This window comes from Mustela lutreola, chromosome 7 (assembly GCF_030435805.1).
Source record: "Mustela lutreola isolate mMusLut2 chromosome 7, mMusLut2.pri, whole genome shotgun sequence".
In the NCBI taxonomy this organism is placed as follows: domain Eukaryota; kingdom Metazoa; phylum Chordata; class Mammalia; order Carnivora; family Mustelidae; genus Mustela; species Mustela lutreola.
In genome coordinates this window covers 49,818,531-49,842,383 of record NC_081296.1, presented here as the reverse complement: position 1 = coordinate 49,842,383, position 23,853 = coordinate 49,818,531, and the positions used below count along the sequence as shown (strand labels likewise).

The following is a 23,853-nucleotide window of genomic DNA, read 5'->3' as shown; positions in this document are numbered from 1 at the left end:
CTACACTTTAGAGAAACACTGAGAACAGAACAGTCCAAATTTCTAATTTCTGAAATGGGCTTTTTTCCCTATCACTTACTATATAAAAATCTGGCAGAGAAGCCGTGAAGAAGGACAAAAGGGACCACAGAGAAACTAAGGAAGTGACCACGTAAGCCCAAGGCCACTTGGGCCAAGAGGGGTCAATGGAGTCTTTACACTTAGAATAACCCCTCCATCATCCCAAAACAGCATTACAAAAGGTAAGCAGGGGGGCCCAGAGAGATGAAGCCTCTGTCCCCCACCCCATAAATTATGAATATAGTTGGAAAATAAAACTCTGTGTTCTCCACAGAAATCCCTTAATCTGATTAGGAAGGACAAGGCATGGTGGCAGGAAGAAAGCAGTATCATTTCCTGTTCCTGTCTAAAGATTTCTATCTTGGGCACCCAGCTGGCTCAGTCAGTGGAGATGCAACTCTTGATCTCGGGGTCATGAGTTCGAGCCCCATGTTGGATGCAGAGATTACTTAAATACATCTTTAAAGATTATAAATAGATAACTACAATAAAGACTTCTGTCATGCTGAACAAGACAAGGTAACTCCAGAGACCCAGGTGAGGGTCTGAGCTCCTGTTGTTTTTTAGAAAAAGAACTTCAAAATCTAGAAAGGTTTTAATCTTCACCAGAGTTAAATAGCAGTCCAACCCAGAAATTTTTTTTTTTTTTTTTTTTTTTAATCTGAGAGAAAAACAGTAGAAGAAAATGCCAGAAATGATTGGACAACCCGAATTTGGAGTAAGGTTGGGGATGTAGGATAACTTTACTTTTGTTTTTGGGTAATGAAGAAATAACAGTGTTTTAAATAATATCAATAATACTTTTAGACCAAAAGCTTTGCAGTTTTGGGACATCTTTTTGAGAAGATCAATGTCTATCTCTAATTATCTTTGAATATTTGATCCTCATGCTTCCCATTGTTAAGTTAAGTTGCAGCCCATTTTCACAGCAAAGCCTTCTTCATTTGGGAGAAACCCCAATTTCCCAAGTGCCGATCAAACACTAAAGAAAGGAAGGAAATGTAGAGAGAAGAGAAAGGGCAATGGAAAATAAAAGTTCTATGAACAGGTAGATCAATAGTGGTCAATGGCTTAAACCAACAGGAAACACAACATAGATTTATGGATGCTCCCCACCCCTTTTAGGGCTCGAGATCAAGTTTACGAAGCCCCTTCCAAGTAACTGAAATATAAGGCTTGCCCTGCATCCTGATGGCAGTTCCAACCTTCTTCGGGCTGCGTATATGGAAAAGAGGGCTCAGGTTATTCAAATGCAGGAACTGTCAGAGTGGCTTCATTTGCATTTTATAGGGCAAATGAGATGACATATCAAAAAGTGACTTGTAAACTGCAGAGGGTAATTCTGATGTATGGAAAGGTCATGACGATGGGTATGACAATGATGACTCAGTGGCAGCCGAGGCCATTGTCGGCACAAGGCTCACTTGGGATGTAAATACCTACATCCAGGCTAGGAAGACTTTTCATTTGAAACATACACACTAGTGGGCTTGGGTACCACTCAGAGCGTCTGTTTCTTTAGGGGCTAAGCAAAGAACATACAATCATATTTCAAGAAGCCAGTGATGGAGCAATGGCCTACCTTGCCCAGTTTGTGCCTCGGGTACCCGTTCCCGAATGACTCGACATGCATCGTACACGGCTGTGGATGGTTCAAACTGCATGGTCTTCACCACATTGCAGTGGCGGACACAAATCTTTAATGACAGGGCCACCATTTTCCTAGAGGATTTGTAGGTTCTCACTTAGAATGTCTGGAAAACACAAAGAGACAAACGGTGATATTCAAAACGGTCTAGCAAAAAAACTGCTAGACTGTACATCAGCTTTTAACAATTGAAACAATCAAATAGCAATTAAAGAGAATGCTTTGGATAAGAACACAAATTAAAAGATTTTGAAAAGTTTAAAATAGTCTCCATATTACCACAGAGTGGTAAGTAGAACTTCTGAGGAGGAATGATCCCTGAAAGTTCACCAAGACTCCTTCTCAATGGTGCTCCCTATGTTGGGTTTCCAGCAGGGGATTGTCAGCATGAGAGTTAGAGAGCCTTGGGCACCACAGCTACCTCCTGAAGATCCTTCTGTTGGCAGCCTCAGTGCCCCAGCTCTCTCCCCACAGCTCATAGGGACAGCAAGAAGCATGAATGCCCTCCAAATGCTCCTCAGGGCAAGAACTCCTCAGGGAGAATTCCATCTCCCCACATACAGAAGACTTGGCATCTGGGCCGAACTCCAACACCAGGATCCTATGTAAGTCCCTTTGGCCACTCTACTTCAATTTCCCCATAAGTTAAGAAGCCACAGTGGTAACAGCCCTATATAACTTAAAAAAGAACCAACCCCCCCAAAAAATAAAGAAGAAGAAGGAAAAAAAAAGAACCAAACCCCAAAAGGTTATCAGTGGGAACCCAATGCCCAGCTTTAGAAAGTATACAGATTTAGGCTAGGTTTTATTTCATAAATGACTTCTTTTTAAAACCTAAATCCAAAAACTTGGTCCATTTCCTTTGAGTTGGCAGCTTATGGCTTATTTTGATGACCTGCTCTCTTCCATAGCCAGAACCTTAACCCTCAACCCCAAGCCAGCCTCCATCAAATGCCCCTTGCTCAGGCACACGAGAGAGGATTCTTCCCTGCACCTGACACAGGCCCAGCTGGCTTCCTGGCAAACACAACAACAGGTTTCAGATTAGGAGCCATTAGAATCCCAGCATTGCATCGATAACATCAATCCACAGGAATTTCAAGTTTTTATCCCTTGTTCTCTTAGAGAGCCTACAGGTAGTGAAGCTGAACCCCAGCTGCCTTGATGCCCCCTTCCCACTTAAGAATGCAAATGCTAAGAAGCAATGAGGCAGCCAAGAAGCAGAGAGGGCCACAGGCTGACCAGGCCCAGGCTGTGGGTGCCCCTGGGGTGTCACTTCTTCACATGCTTGATTGGTTGCCGGCTTCCTAACAACAGCTGACTGGGTCAACTGGAGACAGAGGACATTTTTAAACAGATGTTCTGGAATCCGTGGGCAGCGTTTCCATATAGCCACACCAAGCAACCACTATAAAGTCATTTCAACCTCTACTTACATTTTGAATGAACTGCCTGTGAAAAGATTTCTTGAAAAACGTCAAGATACAGATACAGTTCTCAATAAACAGCAGCTGTGTTCACTGGGATTCTTCTGCAAACTGAATCAATTACTACAGCCTGGGCAGTGGCCGCACTGCTGCCAAGGCAGAAGGTTCAAAATATCCAGGGATTTTCCACCTTCAATATCAAGGACTTTTAAAGCCACAGATGAAGGGGTCTACCCAACTCTGGGGGGAAAACTTAAACTCTAGACATCAATTGACAAATTTACTGTAATGTAGAGATCTTACTCAGATCTGGAATAGTCTATTGTAGAACAGTCTACCCCTCTGGGGCTGGTGAAAATTGTGAGGTTTCAGGAGCGTGACTGATGGTCAGTGGTAAAGACCTTGGAACTCTATTGTGGGTGCCATTTATGGAATGCACCAGAGAGAATGGGATGGTTAATCTCTTCCATTCCCTGAGAAAATGAAGTATTTTAAGTGTCCCTTCATGAAGGCTGTCCTTCCCAGGCTAATAATTGGGCCTTCTGCAGAGCAAATTCATGGTCCCTCGAGCCAAGCCAAGAGAGAGTCCATCAAAGGAAAATGCAGAGCCATGACATGGGGCTGAACGCAGAACCTAACAACAAGACCATAAACACTGGAGCTCAAAAGGGAACAGAAGACACACAGGGGAGGAGAAAGGGGCAGATGGAACAGCAGGGAGCAGACAGAAAGACCCGACAGAACCTAGGCCTGTGGGTCAACAAGAAACACAGAGAGAAGCCCAGAGATTTAGGAAGCAGAGGGAGAGAAGCAGAACATACACAGCAGTGAAGGAAAATCTCTATCCAAAACAACTGGAAAAATGAAGAGGCCACTAGCTGATGTGGGGGAAGCTGCGAGAGGCACAGGTTTGGGGTGAAAACTCTCTAATGAGTTTCTTTGGGGGTATATTCAGTGGAGAAGTAAAACAGGGTCAAATACAAAACAGGACACATAATGGGGGGGAGAAGCTCATATTTCAATCCTTAGGACTAGAAAGATGATCTAGGGAAGTGAGGAAGAGAGAGACCAGAGGACGGAGTCCTGGAACAGGGTTCTAAAATCAGGACAGGAAGGGACTGGCCGGGAGGCCTAGTGGTAGGTGAAGAAGGAGAACCGAGAGGGCAGGCTCAGAAGAAGGTGCATTGAGCAGGAGGGAGAGAGCACCTGTGCTAAGTGCTGATCACAGACCAAGGAAGATGTGGATGGAGAAACCACCGAATCTGGCAGGGAGGTCTCTGGGAGCTGAGGTAAGAAGCAGCTGGGGTGGGGGGCCAGGGGAGGTGGTAGCCAGAGTAGCAGGTTCAGGAGAAGGAAGAGAGGAGGGGCTGGCGGAGCAAGTGCAGGCTTGTCTCCCTGTCTCTTGGCAGGAGTGGAGCAACAGGCAATGACTCCCATTCATGCCCTTCAGGCTTTTTATCCAGAAATATGTACCATGTAGTTGCTACGAACTCCATATCTGCACAGCATCTGTACAGACAAGGTGTCCACCTGACAATGGCCCAAGAGATAGTCCCAAGACAGCTAAATGCCCTTCCAGGAGGCAGGCACCTCAGCGTGCATGATCTCCATCCTGGGCCTGTAGGAGAAGAGCAGTAGGCAAGGCCATTCCAGGGAAGGGCACTGGACTGGGAAGGTCCCTTCCCAGGCCTGCCATTTTTCCTCCTTCTGCTCTTCAGAGAGCAGGGGTGCGACTGGCTCCCATGAAAGGAGTTGCCCAGCAGACACTGGATGCTTGGCCAACTCGTCCCACGGGATTCCCCTGTCCTCTCCTCGTAACATCTCACAGGACAAACCACAGAACGGAGACAACTATTCTTAGCTCCAAGTAGACATTCAGCATAAGGAGGGACACTGGAGATTCACTTTGAGACTCATGTTCTCAACTCTTCTACCACTTCAAATGTTACAACATGGCCGATGTAACACACAGAAACACCAAACCACCGACATCAGTCCCTCTCGGAGGATTGCTCAGTGGCCAAAAGACTAAAAGGCTCCAGTGTTACCATCTTACTCCAGGCTCTCAGTGTTCCCGACATGAAGCGTGGAAAAAGACCGATGATTTCCTTTGCGGGAGTGTTTTAGACATGCATAATCAGGTATGTAATGATGCTTATCAACTACAAGGTTATACATTTGCATGTATGTGAAAGACACTGTATTTTTATCACGCAAGAAGATGATCCACGCAGGCAAAGGTCAATGAGATCTGAAACCAAGACATGGTAACTTAACTGTAGTTACACAGGGAACAGGTTTCTAGCCCCATGCACAGCACAGTGAGCTACTTGCAAAGCCGACACATGCTGAGGTTAATAGTTTTGGCTTATGGCAAAAAGATCACAAGACCAAAGCATACAGGAGCATATGTTAAATAAGAATGAGTATGTGTTTTCAGCTCTTATGAGAAGTCTCACTATACATCCACTAAAGCCCTGAGAAAATCACACCGTGATCAAGACTAACGTTCTGTTCCCTCTCCAGGGAGATGTTCTCAGGGCACCGGTGCAGCCTACAAACGGAGCCTCACCTCCACTTCCCTGTACTCCAACCCTCTGGCTAATTCCTGCCTCTCTAGGCAGGAAGCCTAGAACAGAGGAACAGGTTTCCTTCTTTTTTGGTGTGGCTACCACAAGGTTCAAAGCCAAGTGCTTTGTAGTCTAACTCCTGTCTTTATTTTATGATCCTGTCCTTCGTTTCCATTCACCCCAATCGGAATGTACGCTAGCTGGCTAGGTCTTAAGTCCTTTTTTGTTGTGGTTTGGGTTTCTTGCTAAAAGGCAGGGTATAAAGTTCATAAAAGATACATTCTTTTCCTTTTCATAATTTCTTCTCACTCGGACCATTTCTGTCCTGATTTTATGTGTGAAGGTCACCTGGGGCCAACGTGGAACCTTCCTATGCCATCCATTGTGGTAGCTGAGCCAATGGAACCAGGGGTGAAACCCAGACATTCTTCTTTTAAAGTCAACACTTCTCAGTCCCAAGGAGCTGTAAACAGCTCAGGATAGTGGCAGCAGTGCAGGCTGCCCAGGCTCTGGCCAGTCCACCCTGGAACAAACAAGCCCAGCTCAGCCAAGGGCTCCTCCTTGCCGAAGAAATGCCCGTCATTGGCCAGGATGAGCAGCCTCCCCTCCGATCTCTGCCCTTACCAGTGAGGGCTTTGAGGTGCTCCAACTCCATTCCTGCCTTACCAGTTCATGGCTCTGAGCTGGTTGTTTAACTGCAGCCTGCCTCAGTTTCTTCCTCTTCCTAGTAACCTCCTAAGGTTACTGCAGAAATCTATGAACACAAGTCAAAGGCACAAAGTACCAGGTAAGGGTTTGTTATTACTCTTCTTAGCTGCAGGGGTTGGAGAAACACTGGAAGCAGCATACTCTATTCAGCCACTGTCTGAGCTGCAAAATTCCATCTGCTGTTTATTTTAGGTCTATTGTGTCGTAGACATGTTCACAGACATTACGGAGCAAAGATGACCGAGATCCCTGCGTAGACAGCACTCCCCTTCTAGTGACCCTGTTCACTGTTCAGCTCCTGTGTTCATCCTTGTTCAAGTCAATCAAATGGCTTTTTGGAGATGCAGAATTATCCAAGGATGAGCCATGAAGCCGAGTGTGTTTGTGGAACAAGGAACTCCTGCACTCAGGCTATCCTGGACATCGGTCAAGTTCCCTTAGTCCAAGAGCCTCAGGGAGCAGAAGAGTACCCCGTGGTGTGGGTCAGGGCTGGCATCAAAGTAGACTCCTGCCCTGGGGCTTGTCAATTAACTCTGCCCAGACGCGACCTGGGAGAGGGGTCATGGGGCCCTGCATATTCCCCTGTAAGCAGAGGTGTCGTACTCAGCCGGCAGGACAACAGGGCCAGGCTCCCATGCCTCAGAAGGACCCCGGATCTTGAAGAAAGTAAGGATGGCCACCACCCCTCTCCTCTGTCTTCCTCCAGCCACTGGCTCCATTCTGACTCACTGGAAGACCACTGTACCCAGTAATGATGGCTGTACCTGCTCTCCCCTCAGCGGGCAGAATACAGCCCTGAGAACAGCAACATTTTATAACCAAAAGTCTGTATAAAACATAGGCCTATCATTCACCTCAGTCTCCAGTGAACAATTCTGCTCTCCGCTAGAAATGCCAGGAAAGAGCTTCCTTTCTTTCCACCCCTTAACTGCTCTTCCGCAAGGGAGGGAGGGGGAACAGCTCCGTCAATGAGTAAATAGCCATCCTATGAGAAGATCATAGTTCGCCAGAGGTGCCTCAAAAGCAAAAACCAGGGTCTTGCCCTCTATCTTGCTTTCCTGGGCTGTCTGTACTCAGGTGCCCTTGGGGCTCAGCTCAAATCTGATACTTAGCGCACCAGATACTTCCAGGGGTCCATGTGTCACCATCTACCAGGGTGGGTCAACGCGACTGTTCACTGGGAGCCAACTGCCTTTCATTCGGGGAGGAATGACGTCCCATTTTCATCCCACCTGCAGCCAGCTTCATCAGGGAGCCACATCTTCAGCCTTCCTGAAGGACCTGCCCCTCCCCCACTGGGCCCCTCACACCTCCCTCTTGCCAGCTAGTGAGAGCCCAGGAGGAGAGTCTGAGTAGCGAGGCTCCCCAGACAGTCCCTCACATTCACAACCCTGGAGCGAGAACTGCAGCTAATCCTAAACTCAGGGCAAATGGTACATAAACACGGCTGATGGGATTTCCTCCTCACAAAGAAAAAGACCAGGATGGTCATGCTCCCCTTGGGCATCCAGAGTGGGGAGACCAGAAGAGCAAGGAGAACATTCACAGAAGAATCTCTCTTTAGTTCTTCGCGGAGGAAAGCCAGGACACTGCTCGACTCTGCATACCTCAACTAGAAATGACCGTTAAAAGGTCAGGCGATAAAGGAACAGAGAGGAAATGATTAACCACCCACACAGGTGTGAACTCAGCAGCAGTTGGGGCACGTCAATAAAAATTCCAGCCAAGGGGTTGGCACCCAGAGCTGCCTTGCAAATGCCCCATATGCCCCTTTACCCACTGGGCTACCGCTGAGGGTGCTCGCCCGCCCCCCGGGACACCTACACTGAGACACACACACACACAAGGCGGCATCAGGGATACGTTTGCTGGGCCGGGTCTCCCTCCCTCACCGTCCTCCCACAGGAAGGACTGTACCATCTCAGTCCTAGTACAATGTCCGCCGCACAGGGGATGCTTAGGCAACGTTTGTGGAATTAAGATGTACTGCAGGGAAAGACATGAACAGATTTTTTTTTCTAAGTTAGTCATTAGGAATTATCCACCCTACTAGCATGACGAATGGATGGAGGACAGACACCCAGCACCCAGCAGACCCTACTACTTCTACTCATCTACAACCTGTTCTGTGGACTATGGAAGCTTAACCTCGTGGCTTAGGAGATGAAGTTCTCCAGCCGCAAATGAGAACCTGGAAAAAGAACCCAGGCCATAATCAGTCGGGAACACGTGGAGGTCCCCTGAGGGCGGGGACCATGTGCCATGCTCACTGTAAAGCACCCGCCACAGAGAAGGGCTCAGGCTGTATTTAATGCATGGAGGGAGGGCCCAGCCAGCAGTCCCACCTCCAAGAACGAAGCCCAAGAGCGTGCCCACAATACGGAGTACACAATGATGGGAAAAGATTTGACAGTGTTTTCCATTTTCCGATGAAGAAACTGTCATCTTGAGATTAATGCTAGGAAATCACAACCAGACCTTCCTGTGCTGCCACAATCATCGGCTACGTACGCAGTCCAACTAGAAGTTGGATGCCTCCAACTTGCTCTCCCATTCCCACTCAGCTCTTGGCACGGGCGTATGAAATTCCATCAGAAAGGAGATCATTGGTCCTAAAGATGTCCTCCCAGTGAAATCTTGCTGCACTTAGTACTTCACGCTTAGTACCATCTAAAAATGTTGCATTTCAGAACTTACAGACAAATCGAGAGCTCCCCTTTATTAAAGATGATGCCTGATTACCAGGAAGTTCTAAGGAGTTGGGGGTTCCTACAGACAGATGCAGACCTCTGGCAGAGCTGATAAGGAGCAGAAGAATTGGGGAAAAGACCTGCTCAAGGAAGCGGAGCAGACATCTACGTGCTCGCAGTGTTCTAATGGTGCTGGGAGAGAATTTTAACACACACACAATTGTGAAAGGTGCGACTAATCAGGTCCGAACCCCACAGCCCCAGGGTCAGGGCCTCCCATACCCTCATTTGCCTTCTCCCATTCACGCTGTAAGAACTTAAAATGTTAACAAAACTATGTATCCTCAATTCCTACAAAACCACCTCCATTATTTTAGGCCTTGTGGCGTACCTCTGTCCGAAATGCACCAGCCACCCAGTTCTTCCCCCGTTACACAACCTACAAGCCTAACATCGAGCTTGGCTTTCCTAAACTAGTCCTTCCAACCACCCCCCGTGCAGGATCCCACTCCTCTCCTAAGCCTGTGGAGTCCTCAGCCATAATCCGTGCTCCAGTGCCAGCCCTCCCCAGCTCAGGTCCCCATTGCAACAACCGGAGGTGTTCTGTCTAGTGTTTATCTGGCACCGGAGAGTCCCAGGGCCCTTCCACACTCACCTGGTATGCACAACAGCGTACAAAGTATAACAGATTTTTTTTTTTTTAAATTTTTGCATCCCCATTTCACAGATCGTCTGGGAGGATAGTGTATTTCTGTGGAATATGCCTTTGTTTCCCTCAGATCACTAAGAAGGCTGCACCAGCTTTCCGGTAATGTCACTGTTCCCCTGTAGCTGCTGAGACAAAATAAATCATCCCCACGTCTTAGTCCCCCTGGAACCCACCTTGCAGTCCTGCTATTTGCTCCCTCTCCCAAGTTAGAGGACGAAGAAGGCTCCAAAGAGAATTCTGACTTCGAACTCTCAGACCCTAACTCATTCAAATGACTGGAGGCTATTTACAAAAATACATGGGACAGAAAAATAAAAGGTCAAGTCCAAGGAATAACAGAAGAAAAATGAAAGTGAAGGTCAAGACCAGGAGAACTCTGCATTATTTACTCTCTGTTGGGATAACTGGGAATACACTCATCCCCGTATTTTTTTTTTTTCCTAACCCCTGGTGACAAGTCTGTAAAATCCCAGGAAAGCAGGTTCTCCAGGCTACGGACACTGATAAACAGAAGCTCAGTCACTAAGGCAAACACCACGGGGATGGGTACAGATGGACTGGGTTTGACTTGGGAAAAATAGAGGGCTTTGTTCTGCAAGGATCTGGAAAAAAATATTCAGCATGTTGTACACTGAACCTGGAAGAATGAATGAAAAGAACTCCGAGTTCCTTCTCAGGTCCCCTTTCTCATGCTTGGGTTTTTTAATGCTAAAAAAGCATCCACTAGATCAAAAACTGTCTGCCAAAGCAGCCTGCACTTGGGCTGTGCAGCAACAGGGCATACCACCAGGCTTGCTTTCGGTGAAGGCACGGAGAAATCTCCTACTCCTTCCCTCCAAATCCTTTTCGCTATGGAGGTTTTCAGCACTGACCTCTGACCCGTGAGTTCAAGACTACAAACCCACAGCACCATCCATCACTGAAAGAGGCAACAGAATGTGGTTTTGGCAAGGGCGGACGCTGAGGAGAAAAGGGAATATTAAAAACATATTCTCGAGGCTTATCTATGTTAATCCATGAACCATAAATCAGAAGGGCATTTCTGTTAGAGCTCAGACCTAGAAATCTGGCACTTGTGTGGAGAACTGAACCAAAGCAAGGAACTTGATTGAAATACACGTTTCTGGAGACTCAGAGTCGAACCACAGTCCCAATCCAGCATTCACACACTAGATGGGATTTTTCCAGAATGTCCCCATTTTCTATGGGCACACATTTCAAGATCACCCTCCATTTTAGATCTGAAAATTGCCACATCTCAGTTAAACTCAATTTAGCCTCTGGTATATCTCCATCTCAGACAGAGAAGTCATCAAGTCCAGCTGTCTGCAGGGTACATAAATCTTTACTGTGGATTTCCCTTCTCAACGCAGGAACGAAAACATCTCTTTTTCCATTTTTTAATCATCAGCAGCAAACATGTAAAACCAATTATGTGCCTGCGTGGATTCTAAACCCTTTCTGTACATCAGGTCACCAGCTCTTCAACATCATGCCATGCTAAGGAAGACAGATATCCCCCAAGTAAGGTGACCAGGACACTGTGGTTATGGGATTTGATAGAGGGGGCTCTGCCTCCTACTGTGTGTTAAAACGGGAAGACGTCATGGAAAAATGAACATAGTGCTTGTGTTAGAAAAGCAGTAAAATGGGTGAAATGTATATATTGTTCAGGCTTTTGTTAGTAACTGAATTGTCATGCGTTGTGTTCTGACAAGTCACTCAACAGTTCAGTTAGAGAAGTCCTATCTGCCCTGGATCATCAGGCTTAGGAGGTAACGTCTCTCAAGTAACAGGCGTCCACAGGAGAAGGGGAGGCTTAAACCGTAATCTGTCATTATCCATGCTTCGGTGAATGGTCCCACCCCACCCAAACATAAGCCATGTTAACATCTTGACAATCTTCCTCTGTTTATGCTTAATTTCATGTGGCTGAGATGACACGCTCTATGTAATTCTGTATTCTGATGTTTCCCCCATTGCAATTACACAATAATCTTTTCCCACAGGATTGTACAGTTTCTAGAAACTTTTTAAAAATAGATACATGATATTACAGTGTAAGCCATCATAATTTACTCAGCTCTAGCTTTGTTTTTGTATGTATCAGCCACTTGTGAGTTTTCACTATTATAAACTAAGACAGCAATACGATTTTTCTATTTAAAAATTTTTATTCTTTCATATTTGCTTAAGCTAGACTTTTTTTTTTTTTAAAGGAATCATCAGTATTTTTAAGGAGCAACCCAGAAGATATTAAGACAATAAAAAAATCTGAGTCTACAGATTATCAGTTTGATTTATGGGTTAGCTAAATGAACATGCATTAACAACCAAGAAAGCCAATAATCAATCTAGATTTTATAGTTCAATCTAGTCCACAGAATGATCCTGCTAGCAAGGGCTCAGGCTGCAAGGGACCATATCAAAAGACAGAATTGACAACAGGCATGACCAGGGGGAAAACATCTGGCATGGGTAATAAGCCAGATTCACAGAAAAGATGCAGAGGAAAGATAGATGTTTAACATAAATTCTAAAATATGTTGCTAAGAATAGAAGTGACAGAAGAAAGGACTGGACTAGACTCTACTAAAGAAAATAGTGGACATACACAGTAATTATCAATGCTTTGCTTTCTGTCAGCTCAAGTTTTTAGAACTGCCTTGTGGATCAGACCAGAATTACAAAAAAAAAAAAAAAAAAAAAACACACACTATCTAAATTGAAGTACTCTGACAGAGTACCAGTTTCCTATACTTACTAAAGCCAAACCCAAAGTCTTGCCAATATTATCAGTGAGTTATGGACAAGATTTACATTTCCAAATACTGGAACCAAGTCAAATTTAGATCGATACACCTAAATATTACTTCATCAAGAGCACAGGGAAGAAACAAACATGTCCTGTGGGCAAGGACATTACATGGTAAACTCTTCACAGCACAGTTGAGTGTGGCCCAGTATTTTAAACTACTGTTTTTAAGATAGTGTTGCATGTATAATCCGTGTCTACAACCTGGAATAATTCTTGGAAAACAATTTCAAAACCATGTAAAACTTAGGATAAAGCTGGAAAAATAAAAGAAATGCAGAAACCAATCAAGAGTGGGAAACAAAGGGTAAGGATCCTTAAAGAAATGGCAGGACTGAAGAATTTCCTGACTTTGTAAGTGTGAGTGCCTCTTCTACAGCAATTGTGCAACAGTATTCCATCATAACAGTGATGGCTGGTAAAACGGATACCCATCCTCAGATACAACACCCAACATAGTGTTATTGGTTGCACTGTTTCCTCCCCCGCTAATATTCATATGGTGAAGTCCTAACCCCCAGAACCACAGAATGGGACCTTGCTTGGACAGGATATTTATAATCAGGGTAAAACAAGGTCATTAGGGTGAGCCCTAATCCAAAATGACTGATGTCCTTATAAAAGGGGGAAATGTGGACACAGAGACACACACGGAGGGAAGGCAATGTGAGGAGACACTGGTAGAACATGGCGGCTAAGCCAAAGAGAGGGGCCTGGAATAGACGCTCCCCGCTCTCAGCCCTCAGAAGCTCACCCTGATCTGGGACTTCCAGCATCCACAACTCAGAAACAATAGATTTCCATTGGTTAACCCACCAGTTTGTGGTTCTTCATTATGGCTGCCCTCAGTAAACTAATACACCAAGCTAATTACAGTTCAACTCAGATTTCAATTAGTATAATTCTCTTAAATACAGGAAATTAGTAACCATTTTGGCACAAACTAACAATATAGTCAAATATATGTAATTATCTACAGGGAAATTATATATATGCTGTGCTTATTAAAATGCACACGTAGGCATAGATGCAGATATTGGTGTAGGCACAACGCACGGGCATATTGGTATGATAATTTCTATCCACAGTCACAACAGTACTAGGTCGGGTGGGGTTGAGGAGGGCTCTTAAGCTGGGGACATCTACCGGGGTCTTACTTCATTACCACCAAACAAAACTAACTGAGGCACAGACAATGCTTATCACTGTAGGATGGTGGGACAAAAGATGTGTAGTACTTAGGATTCCTGTAGCAAGCATGGAAGAGATTGTAAGCATTTTATTGGTGCGGTAAAACTTATTTTTTGAATTTGACTGACTGGCTTTGGTCATAGCACACACTTTTCTTTAGGAATTAAATAAATTCTATTACCACACAAGTTCAGTTTCAGTTATTCTAATTCTGATAAAACAGAATGATTATCTTCCTTGTGACATCATCCCTTCCCTTGTATAAAGAAACAGGAAGCTCCCCAGGCCTTTTGATGCCAAGCAATTCAATATTTCATTCCTCAAATGACTCATTTTCATGACCTTCTATAGAATCTTCTCTCATATTCAACCAAATACACCGAGATGTAGACCTACTTATCTAGGGCACAAATATCTCATGGACACAGCAAGAATCCAGACCCATGGCTATAATGAAAGCAAGAGAGGGGGGCGATAAGTAGTTAATCAGTAATTATTTACCCATCATTGATAATGTACAGGACACTGTCTTGAGAGCTTCAGGGAATACATGAGCTGGAACAAGGCTGGTGCTGAATTCGGTGGGCTTCTGCCATCACAGCACACGTATGACCCACATCCAGAGAGAAGACCCTTTTAAGAGGTAACCAAGAAGCTGAGGCAACAACAATGACAACAACAACAAAGTAGAGGGCTGGCTCAGTCAGGAGAGCCTGGGACTCTGGATCTCAGGGTCATGAGTTTGAGCCCCATATTGGGTGCAGAGATGAATAGGGAAAGAAAAGTAGACACAATGGCAAGAGGACCAGAAGGATCCATGGGATGAAGACAAACTTTGGGTCAAATCAGTTAAGAATAACATCGGGCTGAGGGTGAGATAAAAGTTCAGCTTTACACAATGGACAGGACTGGGTAGATGAGGGAGAAGGGTAGTGTTCCAGATGGCATCAGAAAAAGTTACCCTTCCACCCTGGGGAAGCCTATCCTTTGTTCATGACTCGCATGTTTGTCACACCCTCTATTTCCCTCGCAGACGGTACTCAACACCCAGGACTTGGTGACTCCAGGGCCTAGTACAGGGCCTGGCGAATGAATGGGTATTCCATAAAATCTGAACATTGAGTAATTGTTTCTGAGCCAACTTTCCATATCATGGTAAGCTCCCTGAGGGCCCACAATTATTTATTCTTCTCAACATTGGTGAGATTTTCAGCAACTATTTGATAAACAGGCAGATGTAATTCCTCCATTTGATTTCTTTCCTTTTTATTACAGAGAAACAAATATCTAAAAGAAATTATGGGCTCTACTAAAAAAAAAATAAAATAAAATTAGGCCAATTCCTTCTAATTTAAGCAGCTTTCTACTTTCCTTAATACTACCACTACCTTTCAGCAAATTTAAAGCATACCCCTTCCACTGCCTTGACTAATACCTGGGTAAACCATGTTATGGAAAAAACACTTTGAATTGGGAGTCAGAACACAAATTTGGATTGGGAAGCCACTGTCTCAATGGCCTATGTCAGTACCATGACATAGAGCCAGTGTGACCTCACGAATCCAGTGTTACACACAGACACACCATGTCTCAGTTCATGGAAAACTCACCTACCATAGAGCAAGGATCTTATCAGAAAAGCCAAACCACAGTATTTGCTGTACCATTATTATTAATGCCCAATACCCTGGTGGATAAAAGCAAAATATAGAATTCTAAAAGGTTTTTCTTTACTCCAAGAAGGTACAGAATGAGATAATTAACAGTCGTCAAACCAGCAGAGAGAGAAGGAAGGGTAATGGCTCTTCCCTGAAAACCAGCCTCCCATGTTCTGCTTGTGTAATTTTCTTCTTCCTTGCCTACAGGGAGGTCAGTGGGGTAATTTATTACTCAGGTTTTAGTTGTAGAAAAACTTTAAACCAGAGAGAGACAGTGGGTCCTCTAGTTCTAAAATCTCTACTGAACTGATTAAAAAAAAAGAGGGTTTCAGTCCTGACTGCTTCTCAGGATGGCAGGAAGCCAATTACTTAAACATTTCATGAAACAGTGCAGAAAATGCTTACTTCTTAAAGAATGCAGTCACCCATTTATTCACCCATAGGGACTCACTGAGTATCATCCACTGGACCAGATGCTGCTACTTGTACAGAAGGGACCCCAGCAGCCATATAGGGGAATGAGTCTAGAGTAAGGGTCAACTTCACTCTCATCATAAAGTCTTTCTAGAACCTTAGTGATTCCAGAATGAAGTCAGGGCTCTAAAAATTTAGATAGCTGGGAATCCCTGAGGCTCCAGAATTAGTCTGGATCCTTCTGGACATTCCCCGGCAACATCCAAATGCATGAGGTTCAGTCATAACAAGAACAGACCACAGCACAAGCAAGGGCCATCCAACCTTAGTGCCACCCCACATGGTGGTTCAAGTTGTCCACATGACACTGCCGTGCCCTCCGTTCATTTTTTGCCTGTAACAACTGAAGTCCCCAAAATAGCTGGGGTTGTCCTGAAAGCTGCGAGAATACATTTAAATTTGTATGCAAGAAGAAGAAAGCTTAAGTAACTTCTAACCCGGACTTGGCGAGGACTCTTGTGGCCCCTGTCTTACAGGTGGTGAATGGTAGCACTCACTGTCATCCTGTTCTTGCATCACCAAAGCTCCCACTGATGCTAGAGTGGACAGGTTTTACCATCACCATCATGTATGCTATGCGTGCGTGCACACACGCGCACACACACATATCTGAATATTAAGAAAAACACTCACTATAAAACTCTCAACTTGAAAAGATGATAGGTGATTATTTATGCTATAGAAGGCTTAAATAAGACTTACTAAGAATTCATTGAGTGAGCCCTCTTAAAAATCCACATGGGGAGTCCCACGATTTGCCATAAAGTCCTCAGAGGACTACTACCTTTTAACTCTAGGTCCCCTACACCAAAGATGGTCATGAGAGCCCCAAACAGAAGAGTGCTTGCTCTTCTCCATTATTTCAGTGGGTGTCAACTTTCTCAGAATCGGTCTTGATTTTAAAGTATTGTGGCCCCACATTTCACAAAGATTTTATTTATTCCCCATACTTCATATGTTTGTAATAGTCAACCTTCTGGTTTCTAATCAGTGAAGACCTACCCCTGATCAGAAGGTCGAAGTACTTTCTCTACGGCAGGCTGCAGGAACTCAAGCCAAGTGAAAGAGCACAGCTTTCCCTTTGCCTGCCTGCCAGATTTCTGAAATGCAGAAAGCATGCTCAAGGAGCTTCCAAGCAAAAAAGTACAGCTTTGCTTCCAAGCACCCTCCCCAGGAAACGCAGGTGAGTACTTCCTGGGGCTGGGGTTCGGGCTGCCCAAAGGGTCTCTATCCATTACTGCAGCCGACACACCAGGAATGTGAGAGTCTGTGACTCAGGCAGGCAGGACTGAAGCCAAGATTAGGAGAAAAGAGGCATAAGGGAAGTAGGAGAGACCAGGTGCAGAGAGAGAGAGAGGGGGGAAGCTGGATGGAAGGGAAGCTGTGGGACACACAGGAAGCTGTAAGCCAAACTCATCTATTTGGATTTGGGGAAGCATTCAATTACACATTCATGTTTCCCTGGTTACTATCCTGGATGAGGAAGGGCTGGCTAAATATTTCAATGCTCCAGAAAAAAACCTATTACAATGAAAAATCCTTTGGAGCTTTCTTCTCTTCTGTTTACCTTTGAAAGACATGTATAAATTTACTGAGAAAAAGAAGTTTCTTTATTCTCTTTCCTCCCCAGTGGTGAATCTCTCCATGAGTCAGTCTAAATGTCAGAAGAAAAAGGCATCTTCTCAGGAATATATAAATATTTATAGACAACATTACTCTATCACCCCTGAAACGTTAAACAGAGGTATTTTTCCATTCTCTTCTTTATTTAGTTATGGTACATAAAAATCAGAAAGCAAAAAAAGGTTAATGGTAGAACTCAAATCGCCGGGTCAGGCATCAACTAAATACAGATCCCCCAAAATACTGTCTCTTTGTGATACATTCACAGAGAGTGGTAACAGAAACAAGCAATTCCTATCAAAACAAACCCAGCCTGAGATTATCATATTATTAAATTATTAACTACCTTCATCTGTAATGAGAACCTCCAAGTCTGTGGAATATTTCCTCTGGCACAGACGCTCTTAAGGCTAAGTTCTACCAGACTGACAGTGTTGGTGGGAAAGAGTGACTATCTGGTGAGATGATTATAAAAATAAAATCCAGGGAGGGCACCGTCAAGTCCTCATTCAGCTCTCAGAATGTTTGGTTGGCCCTCCTCAAATTTCTTGCCTTCTATTAGACTGGTTGACTTCAACAGACCACAAAAGAAAAATCACCTGATTGTGTTAATAGATGCAGAAAAGCATTTGACAAACTCCAATACCCATTCATGATAGAAACTGTCAGTAAGCTGTAATAGAACTTTCTCAACTTGATAAAGATTATCTACAAAAACCCTACGGTTAACATCATACTTAATGATGTTCAATCATCAGAGTTTTTTCTATATTCCTGAAACTAGAGCCTTAACGGATACATAATTTCCTTGCAAACATTTTCTCACATTCTATACATTGTCTCTCTACTTACTTGACAGTGTCTTATCAAGCCCCAAAGCTCTTTTAGTTTTGATGAAGTCCAATTGATTTTTTCCTTTCATTGCTTATACTTTTGGTATCATATTTAAGAAACCATTGCCCACTTCAAGGTCATGAAGATTTCCATCTATATTTCCTTCTAAGAGTTATACAGTCTAATAGCTCCTACATTTAGAACTTTGATCCATTTTCAATTATTTTTTTTTTATATAGAGGTAAGGGTCTAAATATAGTCTTTTATCAGCCTTGTATTTTATTTTATTTTTTTTACTGTAGTATAGGCTCTGTGCTCAAGGTGGGGCTCGAACTCATAGCCCCTAGATCAAGAGTCACATGCTGTACTGACTGAGATAGTCAGGCACCCCCCTCTTTATCAGCTTTTAAACCTAAGAAGAACTTTCTCTCCACTTTCACTGAATGGTGGAGATGGGAAGAAAGGACAGAGAATTCCAATCTGTAGATTAATTTATAAACAAGAAGAGATGATAGCAACTGAACTTCCCCTGATGAGTCTGAAATCCCCTACAGTAATTACAGCAATTCAGTGTTTTGAGCACTGGAATGGAGTTCAGTGCTCTGAGATTTTCAAATGACTACTAAGTGGAAGGAAAACTCAGTTATTAAAGGGCCACCTTAACACTATCAAAATCAATTAAATAAGCAGTTGCTGAATACTGGTAATATAGTCTGCACTCTGCTAACCCCTAAATATAATATAAATATATCTAAGACACAGTCCCTCACCCTAAGAGCTAATCTACTAGCTTGGAAATAAAGATGGTTTCCCAGAAAGTGGTTCAATTGCTAAGAGTGAAGTAATTCAATTACATAAGCCTTAAAAAAGAAAGAAAGAAAGAAAGAAAGAAAGAAAGAAAGAAAGAAAGAAAGAAAGAAGTCAAATATGCTGGAGCCAAGAGACCTAATAAAATATTCCAACAGGGGCAGAAACTTTGGTGACACTAGACTTAATTTTGACCATTCTATCTTTATGCATGTTACACAATAGAATACTGCCCCACCACCAAATCAACAGAGAAGAAAATTTCCTCAAAGACACAAAAAGAGATTCTATAAGAATAAGAAGATGTTAAAATGGCCTTTGCATCCTCAATTCCTTTTGGAATGTTATGTGTTTTCTAAGGGATTTTTTTCAAGGCTTAAGTGGATTAGAATTCTGTTTTATTGGCTGCCTGGGTCTTTATTTTTTAATAGCCTAATATTTACCTTTTACATTACACTACAAAAGTGAAGAAAAGCATTATGTACTCAAAAATGCATCTAGAAAGATGTAGGAACTGAGTGGAAAATACACAAAATCAATATATGTCCCTTTTTCTCAAGGGAACCAACACTTCGAGAAGACCTGCTCTGAGCCACCATCTTGTAATCCAAATAAAATCATAGCCCTCGGTTCATGCCTTAGCGTCACGCAGACCTCTCTTAGAATTTTAGGAAAACTTCAGAAAATGCCTCATTTGGGGAAAACAGAAACCCCACAGAACAAGTAGGCATCAATATAGGAAAACAGGCCAAAAATACAAAGCTTTAACAACCGAAGTCACAATTGGTAACATCAGTCCTGAAGCTCAGTTCAGGGTTCTTCTCTTAGAAGGATTCCCCTTGAAATCAGTATCACCATAGCAAGTGTCAAATGTGGCCGACGTGGAAGCTCCTTCTCAGAAAGAGATGGGAACACCATGTATGGGTCGTCCATTAGTGCCAGGCATGTCATGTTTATCTCATTTATGCCATCCAGGGATCACATAAAGTGGGTAACACCAAGGGAGTGGTAGAGTCTGATGAAGTCCACCTACACTTTGTTCCACCACCAAAATTTTGGATATGGAAAAATGTAAAACTGAAAGTTACATACCACCAGCTAGTTAAGTCACTAGGACTACCACGCAGGTCATGAGGACAGGGAATTCCAGAAAGAAGGGTGCTGTGGAATACAATTATTTCAAAACCAGTTCTCCTAAGGCTACCCAGGACTCTGCTCTGGTTCTGTAAGCAATAAGCCACCTCAGCTCTAGTGTTTGTTCTTACCAGTCGACTGGCCCTCCAAGAGGCTTCCAGGTAAAAACTTCTCTGAAGGGCTCTCTCTTAAATACCATAGCCTCCTCTAACCTACTCACTTAACATCTACTGAGCCTCACTGAAGAAGGGTTTATGAGTGGGAAATCAGCTTCCCATTTATGTTGACTGCCAAATTTTCTTTCCTCATACTTGGTACACAGAAACATCCAATCCTTCCTCTAATCCTGGATCTTTTTTTTTTTTTTTTTAAGATTTTATTTATTTGACACAGAGAGAGAGAGATCACAAATAGGCAGAGAGTCAGGCAGAGAGAGAGAGAGAGGAGGAAGCAGGCTCCCCGCAGAGCAGAGAGCCCGATGTGGGGCTCCATCCCAGGACCCTGGGATCATGACCTGAGCCGAAAGCAGAGGCTTAACCCACTGAGCCACCCAGGCACCCTAATCCTAGATCTTAATGACCATCATCAGTCAGCAAGACTTTACTTAATACCCAGACCTTCCTTTGAAAAATCTTTTGGGACAGACTTGGAGAAAGGATATGGGCTCCATAATAATTCATATATACTTATAATAATTCCATTTAATTCAACAAATCCTTATTGAAAGTCTATTGTATACAGTGTTCTAATTACTAATGTCATTCCAACTTTTATTTCTGTTTCAATAGCGTTGTCTACTTGGTATTTTGTCTATACAAGCCACTCCAGGATGATAACACGGTAAAAGTCGAATGTGCTGCTCTCAAAGGCCAAGGATGCCTCAGTGGGTATGTGAACAGTGTGAAAACTACGGCTGTTTTTGTCTTAGCTCAGAAGCATACAGTGAATTATCAGTAAAAGAAAGAAAATTTCAGTCCTCACCTTGTTACTGAGACAAAGTAACTACAACTTGAGATTCAAATAGAGCAATGACTATCAATTAGCATCATTTTTATTTCTCAGTAGAAAGAAAGACACTTAGTATGTGGAAATAATTGTGGAAATAATTGTGGAATGCTGATTTCTACATCAGGACTCTACAAAAGAAGAATGCTCACTTTCCACGTTGATAGTTCATATATGATTTCACCCTTTTTATAATTTGCTCTATTGAAAACTAAAGTCCTAGCACAATCAGAATCTTAATGGATTAAATCCAACATGAAATACTTCAAAGCTTCACTTGACACAAGGTCCAGGAAACCATGTCATCTCTACCTGGAAAGAATTGAGAGGGGTAAATGAGCAAGCTGAAACTGCTTAATAAAAATCATTCATTCTGGAAGTTTTAACAAGATGCTTTCTTAACAAACAAACAAAGTTGGAGAAATTGGGAAAGGCAAAGCAAATTAACATACTTGGTGATACTCTAACGGCAAAATAACAGATTTTTAAAATTCAAATAAACAGAGGTAATTCTGGCATAGCTAAGAGACAAAACCCTTTGCGTAAGTTCAGTATGGTTCTATTTTTAAAATAATGTCTCTAATGCACAGCATTTCAATTTTTGTGTTAGCCTCTAACAAGCAAAAATCAGTGTTTTATAGTATCTGTATACGGCAATCCTCTTCACTTCTCTCATGGACACCTGAAGCTATTAAACATTACTGTTCTATGAATATAAGGCAAAAATGGAAATAAAGACTTGGCTTACTTAATTCCCTGCTTGGCTGGCTCCCCAAATTCACCAACTCCCTCTATTGGGAAGGACAAGAGAAATCAAGACAGAAATGCCATATCTATCAATTCTCCTCATGATGAAAGCAAATCAAATATCTGGGGTACAATTCCATCCCACCCAAGGGCGGAATGATGTAGAAAGTTTAACATCTAACCTTCCTTCCTGCACATCCAGACGACGGATCATCCCCTTAAGAATTCTCTTTTGCCAAGAAACAAAACGATCTAACTACTACAACTGCCTTAGCCTTTGGTGATGATGAAATTTTAAACGGCATGTGTACTAAAGGTGTGGCTGGCATAAACATCTCATAAAGTGAGACATTTCTTGCTTCTTTTATCACCAGCACTCGCCTTAGTCCTTCCTTCCAACCTTCAAGAACAAGCCCACAATCTTATTTTAGTAGGGCAGAGTTTAAAATACTTTTAATAAAATTGAGTATCTGCCAAGAGGAAACACACTGGTGTTTGTCCTTGTGCTGAAATGACATCCCGCACTCCTGAAGCCTTTCCCCTCCGCGTCCGCCATCCAGTACCCAATGCGACTCATGATATCTTCAGTTTCCTCTATGTGCCAACTTCACGCCAGCAGCCACAGATACCTGATCCAACTAAAAACTCTCATTTGACTTCCCAAGTAGCAGTACATGGGCTTCTAAGAGCTATCTGTCCTTGGACAAGACATTTATCCTCTGAGTCTCCCTCTCCTGTACAAAGACAAGGTGATCTTAGAATGTCCAGCCAGTACCCAATGCTTTACACGCGGGAGCACAGCCTCGCTGTCAAATTTGCCAGCAGCAGGGAGAAAGCAGACTTTGGCCTCGCGTACTTGCATTAGTTGTCTCAATTAGGGAAGAAAATAATAAAAGGCGGTAGTGAGTATGTCCATGTATTTCCCACACTCTGGTCAACAATGCTTTGGCCTGCCGGGGCTCCTGACCGCTAACCACCAGGGGTTGAGGTACTCATCTTCGTGTACGCCAAACTATGTTTATTATCATTCCAGCAAACTGGGCTTTAAGCATCTTTTCTTCTTATTATTTGTTCAAATGGATGAAAAGTAACACAAATTATATTTTCCTAACCCACAGAAAACACAATCCTATCAGATATTAGACTGAATTTTTGCTCTGAAATATTACATGTATTGAATAATTGATATAAATGCTTGACCAGCTCCTATTAAAATGTCTTTCATGGGGCACCGGGGTGGCTCAGTGGGTTAAAGCCTCTGCCTTCGGCATGACCCCAAGGTCCTGGGATCGAGCCCCACATCGGGCTCTCTGCTCAGCGGGGAACCTGCTTCCTCCTCTCTCTCTCTGCCTGCCTCTCAGCCTACTTGTGATCTTTGTCCGTCAAATAAATAAATAAAACCTTTAAAAAAAAAATAAAATGTCTTTCATGTGCCAATGGCTCCTATGTACATATATATACATAAATATATATATGTATATATACATATATATATATATAAACTCTGACCCCAAATGCTTGAAAACCATGAGAATAAATGACCTGCACGCAAGGGCTCCAAGAAGACAGGTGCTCTCAAACTCATCCTCTGGCATGTGGGAGAATGTGGTATCTGCCCATTGTTCAGCACGGAATGCAAATGTGTTCCAAGGGCAGGTCTACCGTCCCCAGAGCCTGGCCTCCCTCCACTGCACACTCACACATGAGCGGCCTGCCATCTTTCCTCCAGCCTCCATTCCCATCTGCCCACACT

The 23,853-nt window shown here is 43.4% G+C and overlaps 1 protein-coding gene across 5 annotated transcripts in view; it reads right to left on the bottom strand.

Moving 5' to 3' along the window:
* TLN2 (talin 2) overlaps positions 1–23,853 on the bottom strand; it is a 424,752-nt gene that overhangs the window by 200,406 nt on the left and 200,493 nt on the right. For all 5 annotated transcript variants that reach the window (XR_009355411.1, XM_059180687.1, XM_059180690.1 and 2 more), the window contains one exon: positions 1,643–1,814. Coding sequence is in view for 4 of the 5 variants with exons in the window: in XM_059180687.1 (XP_059036670.1) it covers positions 1,643–1,778 (136 nt within the window). In the remaining variant the exon portion in view is untranslated. The remainder of the gene's footprint in view (positions 1–1,642; positions 1,815–23,853) is intronic.